Consider the following 16,676-nt stretch of genomic DNA (forward strand, 5'->3'; position numbering starts at 1 on the left):
TTATTATTATTATTATTATTATTATTATTATTATTATTATTACAGTGGTACCTTGAACCTCGAAAACCAAGGCACGGCTTCCAATTGGCTGCAGGAGCTTCCTGAACTCAAGCGGAAGCTGAGGCGGATGTTCGGCTTCCAAAAAACGATCGCAAACTGGAACACTTACTTCCAGGTTTGCAGCATTCGGGAGCCGATTTGTTTTACAACTAAGCCGTTTGGGAACCAAGGTACCACTGTATAAGGGCTGGGAAGAAGGCAGTGCTAGCCAAAAAACTAACTAAGTCAATGGTCTGGTTTGATGTAAGCAGTGCTCCCCCCCCCAAAAAAAAAATGTTTAGGGGTACTCTCATTTTCCTGATCAGATTGAAATACTGCCCCTCAATGAGGCCAGACTTAGATTCACAAAATGCTTAGGGCTATGCGTACCCCTAGAAAAAAAGCACTGGATCTAAGGCAAATTTTATTGTCACGTTGGGTCAGCTTTAGGCTAACAGCTTTAGGCTAACTGATCCAGCCAAGGATTTAGAGGTTGCCAGACATATGTGGAAATGAAACAATATTGCATGCATAGGGATTTCAGAGAAGTTTGATTCAGTTCCCACTGAAAGGTGAACATACCAAAATCACATCTTCTGAAACAATACAAGAACTAACACACATAAGTCCCTCAAAATTCATACTTTTCTGAATTTCATGATGCTGCTCTCCAATCAAGTAATGTGTACAAAAATGCATACTTTCCCTGAGACTTATGGCCACTTGGCTGAGATTTCTAAAATGTTTAGTCTTTTCATAGGGTCAGCTTCATTGTGTAATAGTGTAAAACAACACACTGTGTAAACAGCATTTGGTGTAAATAGCACATTATTGTGCAAGATACTCAACATATTTTGGAGCTAATTTCCTCATGTGGGGCACTTTAATTAAGAAGGTATTCTTTCCACGACAAAAAATAACTTTGCCTTATTTTGACTGACCAAATTTGTATCTACATGCCCATTGATAGTCCTAGGCAGCTAGGATTTCCCTCCATCTTCATAATGTAGGCACAGTGTTGGATCTTATTAACTATTAATGGTTGTTCCCTACAAATTTAGCATGTATTCCAAGGCAATGTATTATTAGTTGCATGTTATTTTAAATTTCTTCATGCCCCAGAATTTCTGCATTGCTGATTGAAGCTTGTTGTTTAGTTGTTTAGTCGTGTCCGACTCTTCATGACCCCATGGACCAGAGCACATCAGGCACTCCTGTCTTCCACTGCCTCCTGCAGTTTGGTCAAACTCATGCTGGTAGCTTCGAGAGCACTGTCCAACCATCTCGTCCTCTGTCGTCCCCTTCTCCTTGTGCCCTCAATCTTTCCCAACATCAAGGTCTTTTCCAAGGAGTCTTCTCTTCTCATGAGGTGGCCAAAGTATTGGAGCCTCAGCTTCAGGATCTGTCCTTCCAGTGAGCACTCAGGGCTGATTTCCTTAAGAATGGATACGTTTGATCTTCTTGCAGTCCATGGGACTCTCAAGAGTCTCCTCCAGCACCATAATTCAAAAGCATCAATTCTTCAGTGATCAGCCTTCTTGATGGTCCAGCTCTCATTTCCATACATCACTACTGGGAAAACCATGGCTTTAACTATATGGACCTTGAAGCTTAACTTTTATTTAATAGATTGCTGTTTGCCCCTGAATTGATTTAACTGTGGTGCAAATTCTGTTGCCTTGCAAAAAATTGAAATTATATTGCTCTTGCCTTTGTATGAAAAAGAGGTAAGCTGTAGGGGTGGAAAGCCACTTGAATTAGTAAGGAAAGAAAGGTGTGCATCAGCCAGAAAAGCTTTGGGTCATGTTCATAAATGCTGTTTTACTAGCTCGTGCATTCTAGCTATCACAGTTCCTCTGTACTGTCAAATTCTACTTGATTCTTTTAGAAAAGTAGCTGCTGTAAAAGATTCACATTCCATCCTAACCAATATTTAGCACTGTTGGAATATATCAATCATGAAACAGCAACAATACTCAGTTCAAAGGCCTTCCTAGTCCAGCATCTTGTTCCAATAAAGACCAGATATATGCTTCCAGCAAGCTCAGAGCCATAGCCTGAATACCAAACCCTTCTGTGTTGTCTGCCTCCCAGCAAACTAGTATTCAGAGGTATCCTACCCTTGAACTTGAAAGGTCCATTTAGCTATTGTGCCTGACAAGTAGACACTGATAGATGCATATCCGTAAATTTGACTATCATCACGTCTTTGGGGAGCAAAGGCTGAGTTATTTATGTGTGGAGAGATACGGTACTTCATTTTCTCTGTCCCGTATTTGTTGCTACATATTGCTTTCCTCTTACTGTATATGGAAGCTATGTCAAGATATCTTGTTGAGATGGGGCACTCTATCTGTCAACAGTATTCTGACTGCAGTTGCACCATCACTTTCTATCAGGGCCAGATTTAGGTTTGATGAAGCCCTAAGCTACTGAAGGTAATGGGGCCCTTCATATGTCCAGCTGTCCTTTGTCAACAACAAATTGTTGCTGTTTTTTGTGTCGAATATATGCTATATGGTAATTTATGGACCTAATAGGTATCTAAAACCATTTGCAGATAACAAAACATGTATTTTATCAAACTAATTGATATAGAAATGAGCAAACCAGTAATAATTTAGGGAGGAGTCCATCAGGCGTGGCCCATTTCTTTACATCATAGGAGCCTACACAACACAAAACACTGTTGCTGTATGTAGGTTTGATTTTATTTGTTTTTTATCTTATTTTTTGGAAATGTACATCCAGTTTTTTTCTTTACATTTTTTGGGGGGCCCCAAGAGAATGGGGCCCTAAGCTATAGCTTGCTTAGCTTATACATAAATCTGGCACTGCTTTCTATAGAGGGTTTAAATAAATAAATAAATAAATAAATAAATAAATGCCAATGTTACTGTCAGTCCCTTTCTGAATAACCCTACTATGAAATGTACTGCCACTGTACACTTAAGGTAAAGGTAAAGGGACCCCTGACCATTAGGTCCAGTCGTGGCTGACTCTGGGGTTGCGGCGCTCATCTCGCTTTATTGGCCAAGGGAGCCAGCGTATAGCTTCCAGGTCATGTGGCCAGCATGACTAAGCCACTTCTGGCGAACCAGAGCAGCGCACAGAAACACCGTTTACCTTCCCGCCGGACTGGAACCTATTTATCTGCTTGCACTTTGACGTGCTTTCGAACTGCTAGGTTGGCAGGAGCAGGGACCGAGCAACGGGAGCTCACCCTGCCACAGGGATTCGAACCGCCGACCTTCTGATCGGCAAGTCCTAGGCTCTGTGGTTTAACCCACAGCGCCACCTGCTTACTAGCTGTTGAATAAGGATGAAGTTCTGGCAACCCTGAATCTCCCTTGTGCTTGGGTACCCACCCCCACAACATGAAATATAGTGACCTCACCATTTCAAATGTAATAAAAGTTTCTTCAGAGCATGTTGGGTTATATGGACAAAGACTGCGGGTATCTGACAAAGTACATGGTAGCTTAAAACACCATTAATAACTATATTTATTTTTTATTACTACTGCTACAGTTTAGCTATGCATTGCATTTCAGTCCAAAGATCCCAATAGTCAACTTTTTAAAACAAAACATAAAAATAGATCACAATAAAATGCCACAGATCAATCAGCAATCAAAAGACTGCAAGACTGCACAATCACAGTATTGGAAGGCAATTAAAAATATTCCTAAACTAGAGGATTAAAGGGTATTCTCATAAACCCTGTATTCTGCCCATTTCAGGGCTGGAAAAAAGAAAGAAAGAAGACAAACTTGCCACAACCTCACAAGGCATAGTCTTGAAGTACCACCTTTTCAATAAGTTAAATGGCATTCCATTAACCCTAAGTATTACATTTGATAGAGGGCATAAAGGTAAAGGACCCCTGACCATTAGGTCCAGTCGTGGCCAACTCTGGGGTTGCGGTGCTCATCTCGCTTTACTGGCCGAGGGAGCCGGCATTTGTCTGCAGACAGCTTCCGGGTCATGTGGCTAGCATGACTAAGCTGCTTCTGGCAAACCAGAGCAGCGCACAGAAATGCTGTTTACCTTCCCGCCGGAGTGGTACCTATTTATCTACTTGCACTCTGACGTGCTTTCGAACTGCTAGGTTGGCAGGAGCAGGGACCAAGTGACGGGAGCTCACCCCTTCGCGGGGATTCGAACCACCGACCTTCTGATCGGCAAGCCCTAGGGTCTGTGGTTTAACCCACAGCGTGTCCCTGATAGAGGGCATACAGCTTTCCTAATAGGCACAACCAGATTTTGTAAGGAAAATGTGTGTATGCGTATAATATACTTCTGCTCATTGGGCTTTTGCTGGTTCACCTGTGAGTAACATGGGAGTTTTACTGATGACCCAACACTGCTTTAATTAGATGTTTAAATAACGAAGGCAACTTAATTAAACTGCTGTGGTTAGCAACTGGAATAGATACGGCTGTGGTTCCCAAGAGAAGAATACACTTTCACTGTACCCACCACAATATTTTGAGTGAACTGCATTCTTACCATCATGCTTAGTCACAGTGTTCAAGGGAGATGCTGAACCTGCTAAACAAATGGTATTTTTCTGTCATTGATGGGAGTCTGTGATAAAAGGGCAGGGGGAGGGAGAATGGATTTGGAGCATTTGACAGCCATCTACAGTTTTGTTATGGGACGCAGGTGGCTCTGTGGGTTAAACCACAGAGCCTAGGACTTGCTGATCAGAAGGACAACAGTTCGAGTCCCTGCAATGGGGTGAGTTCCCGTTGCTCAGTCCCTGCTCCTGCCCACCTACCAGTTCAAAAGCACATCAGAGTGCAAGTAGATAAATAGGTAAGGAAAGTAAATGGCATTTCCGTGCGCTGCTCTGGTTCGCCAGAAGCGGCTTAGTCATGCTGGCCACATGACCCGGAAGCTGTACGCCGGCTCCCTTGGCCAATAAAGCGAGATGAGCGCCGCAACCCCAGAGTCAGTCACGACTGGACCTAATGGTCAGGGCCCCCTTACCTTTACAGTTTTGTTGGACGGCAGTGGGCGTATTGCAACTGAAAGATTGCACTTCCAAAGTGAGTTTGGCTTGGCAGTTTCCTATGAAACTACTATGCTGTTTCTGTTGTGCATGGAATATGGTGATCATATGCTAACAATATTTTCAAGCTTGTCACCAATCAGCTTGCTTTTTTTTTATTTCCCCCCCTCCCTGCCTAGGTGGTGTCTGCATTGCTCAGTCTCTAAAAATCCCCCGTGAGCCAAGACCAGGAGAATTTGACAAGATCATCAAACGCTTGATGGAGACTCCAAATGCTCGTGCGGTGATCATGTTTGCAAATGAAGATGATATCAGGTGCTTACTTCTTTCTCTAGTTCTGTCTTGCACGGGATGGGCAACTTGCTGCTGAAAGTCATATTTTTAGTCACACATGCTGCTTGCCTTAAATGCCTTTAGGCCTGACATCAAGACAGATATGCTTGCAATCTTGAGATCTGTGGGGAGAGGGATGTTGCAATTTTATGGCGCATAGTGGACTCCTGCGTTACTAACAACTTCAGGTTGACAAGAATGACAAATTGGTAGTTCCTATCATATAGAATATAAAAGTAAAATTGTCCAGTAGAACCTTAGAGGCCAACTAAGTTTGTTCTGGGTATAAGCTTTCATGTGCATGCACACTTCTTCAGATATAGAATTAGATGAGCTTTCCTTTTATTAACGTGGACATTAGTCAAGTGTGTTTGTGTGTTTTTGGAGGGTAGCAAAATCAGAAAAAACATGGATCAGGTTTCTGAGCCAGTTTAATAACTTGGAAAAAATGGACCCATGATCTTGCTATTTCCTAAAATCACCCCCACCAATCTCCAGCTATCCAAATACTTTGCATTCACTTGGCTTGCATTCAAGCAGGGGTGAAAGCGATGTGAACAGCGGCAGCAGAGCTTGAGGAGGAGGAAGACATGTGTGCCTCTTTCCTCCCTTTCTCTTTGTCTCTGTGACATGGTGGATAATGGTCAAAAAGCCCATGGGAGCATGGAAGAGCTCTTCTGGAAACCAACTATCACATCAGGGTGACACAGAAAGATGGATGGAAGGGGGGAACCTTCATTCTCCCCACCCCAGGCTGAAAGAAAATTCAAGAGATGGCATGGGTTTTCTTGATTTAAATATCATGAAATGGGGGGCCTGCTGGTCAAATGGACCAAATTGATCCAATCCAACAAATTGTATTTCAATGGGCAGGCAGGCGATAGCTTTGTCAGACTCTTATAGGGAAATCACTCTCTTCCACACATACCAGATCCATGGCGTGTGCTACAGCCTTAAGATGTGGCTTCTCAGCTAAGGATCCAGAAAGAAAGAAACCTTCATTGTCAGATAAACCTTCATTTGGTCCCCACATGCATACCCAGGCCTTGTTCTTCAGTGTACACTGGTTACATCCAGTTAAAGGCGACTAAGGGGTTGCAGGGCTCATCTCGATTTCAGGCTGTGGGAGCCAGCATTTGTCCACAGACAGTGTTCCAGGTCATGTGGCCAGCATGACTAAACAGCTTCTTGCGCAATGGAACACTGATGGAAACCAGAGCACAGGAAAATGCCGTTTACTTTCCTGCCACAGCGGTACCTATTTATCTACTTGCACTGGCATGCTTCCGAACTGCTAGGTTGGCAGGAGCTGGGATAGAGCAATGGGAGCTCACTTTGTCGTGGGGATTCAAACCGCCAACCTTCTGATCGGCAAGCCCAAGAGGCTCAGTGGTTTAGACCACAGCGCCACTCCAACCCAATATTGCCTCAGTCAACCTAGAGATTTTTTTCTCCTCCTGCTTCCTCACCTGCCCAAACTCAATACCAAATTGGCAAGCAAAGTCACGCCTCTCTGCAAATGCCAATTAAATATTCCCAACAGGTTGGAGTAAGTTAAAAAGGGAGAGATTTTAAAGATGAGTGGCCACCCAAAATTTCTCACTCAACCCTGTGAAACTAGCAGCTAGCCTATATCTCAACCTGCATAAAGGGAGAGGGGCACTTCAAATCTGGAGAGAGTAAGGCAGGCATAGGCAAACTCAGCCCTCCAGATGTTTTGGGACTACAACTCCCATCATCCCTAGCTAACAGGGCCAGTGGTCAGGGATAATGGGAACTCCCAAAACATCTGGAAGACCGCGGTTTGCCTGGAGTAAGGTCTGGAGAGGCACCTCCTTAACTACTCACTCTCAAACATCATTCTATAGGCCAATTGTGGGCATGTGACCAACTCCCTTCCCACCTCCTTACTGGAGCAGCAGTGATCTCATGGCTCTTTCTCTCAGAAGGGCTGGAAGAAAACACATCCCCACCAAACTGCAGGAGCAACATTGTCTCCCCTACCTAGTTCTTCTACTTCTGCTCCTAGCACTGTTGCTCCACCATTTCTTGACAATTGAGTAAAGCAAAGGATGAACATATTTTGGGGGTAAGGATTGCAGGGATTGCTTTGGGGTGACAGCAAGGGTTCACAGGAGTAAACAGGGTGGAAGCCATGAATTCTACTGTGGCTCAGATTTTTATCCAAGCCAGAGAAGCATTTGGAGATTTTGAAAACTCAACTCTCATTTAAAGTAGGCTTATATGAGCCTTAAGAGTTTTGTCTCTGATCTGAGCTTGGCACCTCAAGTAACCTGGGGTTGTGAAAAAGAAAAGAATATTGAAGAAGCATGAAAGCAAGGTTAAAGGCAAATTTTACCATGTACAGGATTAAATTTTCAGGGGGAATACTTGGTTCTATCAGAAAGAATGCTTGATAAACAGGATAAAAGCAACCACTTTTGCAATTGCCTTATGTGTAACCATTTTCAGTGTCAATTTTAAAAGAATGACTTCTTCTGTTTACTTACTTGCAGGAGAATATTAGAAGCAGCAAAGAAAACCAATCAAACTGGACATTTTCTTTGGATCGGCTCAGACAGTTGGGGATCTAAGATTGCACCTGTCTACCAGCAAGAGGAGATTGCAGAAGGCGCAGTCACCATTTTGCCCAAAAGAGCTTCCATCGATGGTAAGACAATCCCATCAACTCTGGTCTATGGAGTCCCTAAAAGACAATTTAGAGATCTCCTTGAGCTCAGTGCAGCAGGGAGTTAAAACTCCTTTATGGTATACTGAAGGAGACTTTTACTTACTTGTGCACTGTTTTTCCTTCAGCGGCATTATCCCTTGGTTCCCTTATGTATAATTACTGAGCCAAATAGTTTTTCAGACCAGTAGTGTGGATCAGTCAATGTAGATTTCATTGCACTTCCAATGCAACCTCTGCAAAATACAAAGAAATTTCTTTCTACAACTAGCTGTATTTGTAAATTTTGTTTCCCATAGGCTGTGTGTGATATATGCCCAGTTTTCCCCCCACCATTCACATCGCCTTCTTGCAATGTCAGCCGTAACTCTTTTTGTGCTCTTTCACCACCCTCCAGGCCAATTTCCTTGTGTTATCTGATGAGCCTGTTGCTTATGGCCGGGAAGCAGACTATACCATCCTATTTATTTGCAGATTCTAAAACGGTGCTATAATGGGCAGAAGTCCTGTAACCTATCTAAAAGCAAGAGTTGCAAAGAACATGTCTTTTAATACCTTTAGAGTAGACAAGGACATTTTCCGTAGGGTAGCCACATGGGCTGAAGCTCTTCAAATGGATTTCATATGGGGACAGATCAAAGTGCTGTCACAGAATAAATGCTTTTGTTGTAAAAGATGCCACGTTTAATCTTGGGCACGTCTAGTTAAGAAAAGGGATTGTGTTGCATGTGATGGAAAGGGTCTCTGGTGAGACCTTGTTAGTCAGTTTGCATCAGGAGTGGCTAATATGTGGCTCTCTAGATGTTGGTGAAGTGCAGTTCCCATCACTCCAGCCAGTTTATTGGCTCCAGTCTATTACTGCTTTCAGCATCTGTATCCCCTCACCTGATTACAATGATAGGGAGAAATAGAGCTTTGGTGTCATCAGCAAATCAATTATACCATACTCCAAACCCCCATTGACCTGCCATAGGCTGAGCAGAAGTGCCCTAATGCTTTTTATAGAACTGGCCTTGGAGGTAGGTATGAAGCTACCATACTCCCATGTCCCCAACTCCCAAAGTCAGTCCAGGAGGACAACATGGTGGAGGGTATGAAAAGCCAATGAGAGATCAAGCGGAATCAAGAAGGTTGCACTCTCCCAGTTCTTCTTCCAACAGAGATCATCCATCAGGTTGACCAAGATTGCCTCAATGCAAAAACCAAGCCTGGAGCTAGATTTAAATAGATCTAGGTAACGTGTATTCTCCGAGAATGCATGGAAGTCAACAACTACCACCCTCTTAAGAACCTTGTCCAAAAAAGGGGGCATTTGTTAATTTGGTCAGTAACCCTTCCTGAAAGGCATTAAGGTGGAACAACTTATGAATGTTCCCCAGATCAGGGATGCTGGTTTTTTTTAAAAAAATTATTCTTAATCATAATAACAATGATGATAATGGTAAATATTAAAAAAATATTATTTATAATACTTACGTTCATGTGCTACATGAATATGCACCAAGGAAGCTAAATGCAACTTAGGTTTCTCTGATCATCACCAATGTACACTTTAGGTTAGAATCCTGAGCATACTTACTTAAGGAGTAAGACTCATTTTACTCAGTGGGAATTACTTCTGAAAAAACATGTACAGTGGTACCTTGGTTCTCAAACTTAATCTGTTCCAGAAGTCCGTTCCAAAACCAAACCGTTCCAAAACCAAGGCTTGCTTTCCCATAGAAAGTAATGCAAAAAGGATTAATCCATTCCAGACTTTTAAAAGCAACCCCTAAAACAGCAATTTAACATCAATTTTACTATCTAACAAGACCATTGATACATAAAAGGAAAGCAAGAATCAATGTACTGTACTATAAAATAAATAAGACAGTATTGTAGATGATAAAAAATAAAAATATTTCTTTTTCTTATCTGCACTGATGATAGTCATTGTTTGGATGGGGCGCTTTTATCCATTTCTGCAGTCACACAATCAATCAGTAGCTGAACTGGGTTCCACACAGTCACAAAAACAAATTAACTGAAAAAGCCACAAAAACAAAAACGCAAAATAAATAGTAAAAACAAAAGTGCCAAACTTAATCCATTCTAGAAGTCCATTTGACTTCCGAAATTTTCGAAAACCAAGGTATAGCTTCTGATTGGTGCAGGTGCCCTGGAAACAATACCTGACAACCACATCGGACATTCTGCTTTCTGAAAAATGTTCCAAAACCAGAACACTTACTTCTGGGTTTTCAGTGTTTGAGAACTAAAGTGTTTGAGTACCAAGCCATTTGAGAACCAAGGTACCACTGCATAGGATTTTCTTTGCCTGACATACAATAGTTTTTTAAAAAGCGATTTAGGTATTTATTAAAATATTTTATGTGATATACATATGTGTGTATACAATTCAAAGCAAGCATTTCACTTTGCATAGTAAAATGTAATTTTAATGCCTGTTTTTGTATGTGTTTGTTTTTTCATCATAGGTTTCGACAGATATTTTAGAAGCCGAACTCTAGCAAATAACAGAAGGAATGTGTGGTTTGCAGAATTCTGGGAAGAAAACTTTGGATGCAAGTTGGGTTCTCATGGAAAGAGGAACAGCAATATAAAGAAATGCACAGGTAAATTTATGAATAGTCGTTGCTGCCTCTCTTGAGAGGACTTTGTTAAGAAATTGAAATTTGTTGAGCAGTTGAATAGTTCCCCAGGTCAGAACACACCTATTCTTAACCTGAATCATGCAATCTCACTCATATATTGGCAAGTTTTTTTAAAAGATCCATTGACTGCTAATTTTTAGATTTATAGAAGCAATTTGTGACTGATTTCATCATGAACTCTTGGAGTTCATTTCCAGTAGAGCTCAATCTCAAACTGTTGCCTGTGGTTGGTTATATATTTTTCCTAATTAGTTATATAGGGTAGATGGATTGGATGTGATTGTGGTCAACCAAAATATGTGAGTGAAATATTTTACTAACATTTCCGTCAAATCTTTTTCCTGTGATGATTAAGTACAACCTATGGCCAAAGGTATACTGCCACTTTTCTTTTTGGGCATTTCCTTTTGGGAAATTCTGCAGTGAAATATCTGTCAATATAAATAAAATTTAGTGTCTAGGATTTAATATATATATAAGGAATGTACTGATATGCAGGATTCATATGTGAGATTAAATTGCTTTAACTGGAAGTTTAATCAATCAAGTTTTTCCTTGATGATTAATGGGTTTCCAAGTTTAATTATTGATAGTGTTGAAGTTATTTTGTTTTGTTGCTGTGATATGGAGTGAAATAGAAAATATCGAAGATGCTTTGACTTTCTAGAACTAAGTGATAAATGGTAATATGCATATTTATATTGTCAATTTATTGATTAATAGCTTAAGAAGTATGTGGCTAATCGATAAAAACTTAATCACTTGCCAATCTTAGTAAACTGTAATGTGTTGGAGTACATTTTCAGTAGATAAAATACTGGAGAACTATACATATTTTCAGCGGAAGATGTAAAGTGAGAGACTAGCAGAAGAGCTAACTGGAATGTATGCTTTCATTTAGAATTATGTACATTTGAGGACTAAGCTAAATATTGGTTTGCTTCTAGCTAATCAGTTGTATGCATATCAGTCACACTTCATTGTCTCAAGCATAATATATGATTTCCTTTTGTGAAAAATTTGAACCAGATTGTGTAGGTGGTACAGAAGGTTCAACTCCATTAAGATCAAGTCTGAGTTACTCACCTAACGCTGACCCGAATGACTTACTTTACGCTTTGGTTTAAATTTTGGAGCACAGAGATGCTCTCATTGAAACATCACCCAAAATGTTAATTAAAATTATTCCTTCATGCATATCCTTTTACTGAGAGGGAAGCAGCTTTATCTTTCTGTATGGTTAGCATTTTGTTTTAACTATTCTGCAAACCTAATCAGCCTTTAAATGCCTATAATGACTAACTGCAGCGTTAAAAATAGAGATGGAGAAGAGATTCCATGAGCCATCTAAAGCAAGTTCAGATTTGCCTAATTTGTGCAGGTCTTGAACAAGCCATAATATTTGTTTCACTGAGAGACATTTATGGTGCCTTATAATAGATATAAAATCTATATTTGATGGATAGGAACTGCTTAGTTCAATTATCTGTTTTGGGTTCCCCTCTTAGGGATTTTTTTTTTTGAGGTTTAAGAATTAGAACGAACTATCCATGCACTGATCAGTCACCTGCAAATGGTTCCTAACATTCGAATAAGCTTCGATGAGAGTTTGTGTCATAAAACATGGTTTTTTAAAAAATGGTTTTCTTACTTTGAATCCAATCATATTAACATATCAATATATACCCACACTTTTGAACCTTTATAGCAGGGTCATAAATCTGATAGAAATGAAAGGATTTCCCCTGGATCAAAAGCCCCTGAACTCATGCAAGGGCACCAATTGGATATATCATTTATTTCGAATCTTGGTCAAAGTTGGTAAACCATCTTCCCGGTCAAATTTGATTGTGTGGTTTCAGCCACTTTAGATTACAGCTAAAAGCTTTCTGGTTGGTATTCAGCTTCTCCCCTGAATATTGACAGGCATGTAGAAATGGCCCTGTATTCTAGAGATGTCTCCTTCCTCTCTCTGTCCACATTGTGTAAGCTATCTTCAGTGGCACTAAAATATAATTCCCTCAGGGAGCCTGAATCCTCAGGAAAACTATGGAAAAGTCACCCAAATTGAAAATCTCACCTTCTTGGTCCTTTACTGTGGATACAACGTTATGAAAGTTAGTCTACAGGCTGTTTTGAGAGCTTAAACTTTGTATCTGTGCTGGTCCCGGGGGCTAACCGAGAGGGCGAGGTCCGAGTTCAGTCCGAGGTCAATGGAGCAATATGAAGGCAGTCTGTAGAAGTCAAAGTTGGGTGCAGGGCAGGGCATCAGGTGAGGTAAGAAGCTCCGACAGGATAGCAGGTCAGGGATCGGGCTGGAACCAACAATGTTGCTCCCGCAACTTGGGACTGGGGCTGGCTGGATTTTATCTCCCCCAAGGCATAGGGCGGACCTGATCCTCAGGTGACTTGCCTCTCCTGGCCTGGAGGTGAGCATTCCTCCTGCGGGAACTTAGTTCCCTCCGCCTCTCTGTCCTGAGCCTCTGCATTCAGCTCAGGAGAGGCTGGAGGGTTACCAGACCCAGAGGCAACCTCAGCTTCCTCTGACGGGGCTGAGGGTGGAGCACCTGCAGGCAATGGGTCCTCCACCCCCTCAGGAGCCAGAGCAGACTCAGCTGGTGCCTGCACCTGAGGATGCAGCACAGGTGGGGCTCAGCTGGTTCTGGAGGCGGGGAATCCTGTGCAGGCTGGGATTCCTCAGGTTCAGCCTCTGAATCCAATTCCCAGGCCATCACAGTATCCCTCTTGTCCCTGAAGAAGTTCATGCAGTGTTCTAAGAGTCAGAATTTTCCATGTAAGGAAAACTAGTGCTCCTGATACCATACCACACAGTAGTGCATGTGGGAACAGGTGAAAGCATCACTTAGCTGCTGCTGCTTATGATAAGTGGCAATGAATGCTGGGGGACTATATCCTTGCTGTTGCTGGGGGAACTAAAGACGTCTTCTAAGGAGCATATTAGCATATTTCTTACAAGAAGCAATGTAAGGAAGATTTTTCAGCATGTGGAGTGACTCCATGGTATGGATGTATGACGCACATAAAGCGCAAGGTATGGTAGGTACCTATATAAAAAAAGAAAAAAAGGTAAAGGACCCCTGGACGGTTAAGTCCAGTCAAAGGCGACTATGGGTTTGCAGTGCTAATCATAATCATAATCATAATCATAATAATTTATTTATACCCCGCCCATCTGGCTGGGCTTCCCCAGCCACTCTGGGAGGCCTCCAACGAAATATTAAAATACAGTAATGCATCAAACATTAAAAGCTTCCCTAAACAGGGCTGCCTTCAGATGTCTTCTAAAAGTCTGGTAGTTGTTGTTCTCTTTGACATCTCGCTTTCAGGCTGAGGGAGCCGGTGTTTGTCCACAGATAGCTTTCTGGGTCATGTGACCAGCACGACTAAACTGCTTCTGGCACATGATGGAAACCAGAGCGCACAGAAACGCTGTTTCCCTTCCTGCCACAGCGGCACCTATTTATCTACTTGCACTGGTATGCTTTCGAACTGCTAAGTTAGCAGGAGCTGGGACAGAGCAATGGGAGCTCACTCCGTCGTGGGGATTTGAACTGCAGACCTTCCAGTTGGGAAGCCCAAGAGGCTCAGTGGTTTAGACCACAGCACCACCTGCGTCCCTATATACCTGTACACAACATTTATGAGATCCATCTTGTGTGGCTAGATTATGTGGATGAACCCCACACTTTCTGAGATATGTACAAATTTGCTCTGCGTCGAACGTCATTCTCTACATGCAAAGCGGCAAACTGGACTGAGGGCTGTAAACAATTTCTAATTACCAGCAGTAACTGAATGGAGATGTTCTTTGTGTTTTCTCTGTTTAGCTATCTCAGCTTTTGCTACATTGGACATTGAAGGGTTTCAGGGCAGTAATGGATTGAATTAATCTTCCCTGCCTTATTCTTATCTTGGCATCATCTCAGAATATTTATAACTTGTGTTTGATAAACTCAGCTAAAGCAAGGAGGTCCACACTGCTGGATGTAACATTAAATCAACTCACTGTCATCAAAGCATTTTCTTAAGTAATATATGGGGGGTCTAGAACACTTAACTCTGCCTTTTAGACCACAGATCATATCTCAGGAGGCGATAGTAGAAAAAGAGCCATATGCATTTACTGTGTGATAGTTTAGATCGTCGTTTTCCCCCAAGCACCCAGATCTTGACTGGTTTGCAAGTTGTAGACACTTAAGTCCAAGGGATGGTGGGCAGGCATTAGAGGGAGAAACTGGTGTGTCCATCAGCAAGAGAAGTTACAAGGCAGGCAGCAGATATGTATTGCGTGTCGAGGTCCCCAGGGCCACCCCAATAACTCACACATCACACAAAAATTTTTGTTTAAGGTTTTTGGCATAATTTTGGCCACAACTTTATTAAAATACAAACATGTGAGTGGTTGCTTAGGCATTGGTTGCGACTAGCTGCCCCCACTGTGGGGGACAGTCTGACATTCCGCAAGCCTGCGAAAGTCAGAAAAGGGGAATACACTTGGGGCTAGCTACGGAGCAGGGAACCTGCCCTCACCCCAAATGCAGCCAGGAGCTCTTGCAGTGGCCCGAGCCCCCTTGACAGGGTGGACAAGCAACAGTTAGCCCCCGATTCCTTTAACGGAATCCCTTGCAGCAGCAACATTAGAGGGGCAGGCACAGCCAATCCATGCCCCTCAACCAACCAAACCATAAACCAATGCCCAACCGCAACCTTACAAGTTGTAATGATTTGCTACGCAGTAGGCAAAAACCAAATGGCACCAGCCAATCAGCCAGATGGACAAAATTCCTACCTGGCCCCTGACCCAAGAGCAGACGACCCCATGACAGGCATAGCAAGGTCAAGCGAACAACCCTAATTCTAGGGACGGGCAATCCGATGCATGGGCAAAAAGAGGAAGCCTGGCTGTCAATCAACAAATGGCAACATTAACTTCTTCCCAACGACAAGGGAAGCCCAATCACATCAGTGGCCAACAGTCAATTGGCCCGCCCCACAACTTTGGAGTGTCCTCGCGGCCCCCACCGCAACACATGCTCTCCATGAAGGAGAACACGCTTTAGCAGAGGCATAGCACCCAAATCACAAGTAATAAGCCCCATTCAGGTCTTATGTTAAAACTCTAGCACTCTTATCATTACAAAATGACTTACGTGATGTATGGTCTCTTCTGCATTTAATTTCACACCGGAATAGTTGCTTAAACGATGGTGGCATGGCAGACAAAGAAAGTAAAGACACACCCCCCCCATACCTTTGTGATGATTTTGCTGTCTATTGATGGTGCATTTTGCTGCTGGAGCTTTTGCTGCTGCTTATTTTATAGGATATAATGTGGATTTTATTATAATACATTGTTCTTTTTTATTTTATGCCATGCTTTATGTTTTTAAATTTGGTAAGTCGCTTGGAGACTCCTTGTGTGTCAACAGAGCCATCAATACAGCTGCTGCTGCTGCTACTAAAATAATGCAGAGGGGATGTCATGGGGTTGTGCCAAAGGAAATAGTCATAGTACTGAATTTTTAGAAGGTGGTGATATATAAATGTAACTAGATCATCCTATTTTGAATAGCCACTCATTCTCTCACCCCCCCAAAAAAAACAACTTATCCAATGGTGACAGGAGCACATGAGTATCCCCCCTAAAGATGGCTTGGGTTTTTTAAATTTAAGAATTTAAATAGATAAATTTAAATAAAGTTGGAAACTATAAGCATTAGCAGGGCTAATCACCTGTTGGTTCACACTCTGCTTCCTGTTCTACCTACCACTTTGGAGGCAAATGATCACATGCAAGTCGCCGATGCCTGCAAAGCTTTTTTGACTAATAATAAAATAATAATAATAAATAAATAAATAAATAAAGAAAGAAAGAAAGAAATAATTTATTATTTATACCCTGTCCATCTGACTGGGTTGCCCC

The 16,676-nt window shown here is 42.1% G+C and overlaps 1 protein-coding gene across 4 annotated transcripts in view; it reads left to right on the top strand.

Annotated features, from left to right (window-relative positions):
- The window catches only part of GRM8 (glutamate metabotropic receptor 8), a 556,320-nt gene that overhangs the window by 290,764 nt on the left and 248,880 nt on the right, over nucleotides 1-16,676 (top strand). For all 4 annotated transcript variants that reach the window (XM_083399543.1, XM_083399541.1, XM_083399542.1 and 1 more), the window contains exons 4-6: nucleotides 5,236-5,371; nucleotides 7,906-8,060; nucleotides 10,556-10,693. In XM_083399543.1, coding sequence (XP_083255669.1) covers nucleotides 5,236-5,371; nucleotides 7,906-8,060; nucleotides 10,556-10,693 — 429 coding nt within the window. The remainder of the gene's footprint in view (nucleotides 1-5,235; nucleotides 5,372-7,905; nucleotides 8,061-10,555; nucleotides 10,694-16,676) is intronic.

The sequence above is a fragment of the Podarcis tiliguerta genome (assembly GCF_965153285.1).
Source record: "Podarcis tiliguerta genome assembly, chromosome: 10".
NCBI classification, from domain to species: Eukaryota; Metazoa; Chordata; class Lepidosauria; order Squamata; family Lacertidae; genus Podarcis; species Podarcis tiliguerta.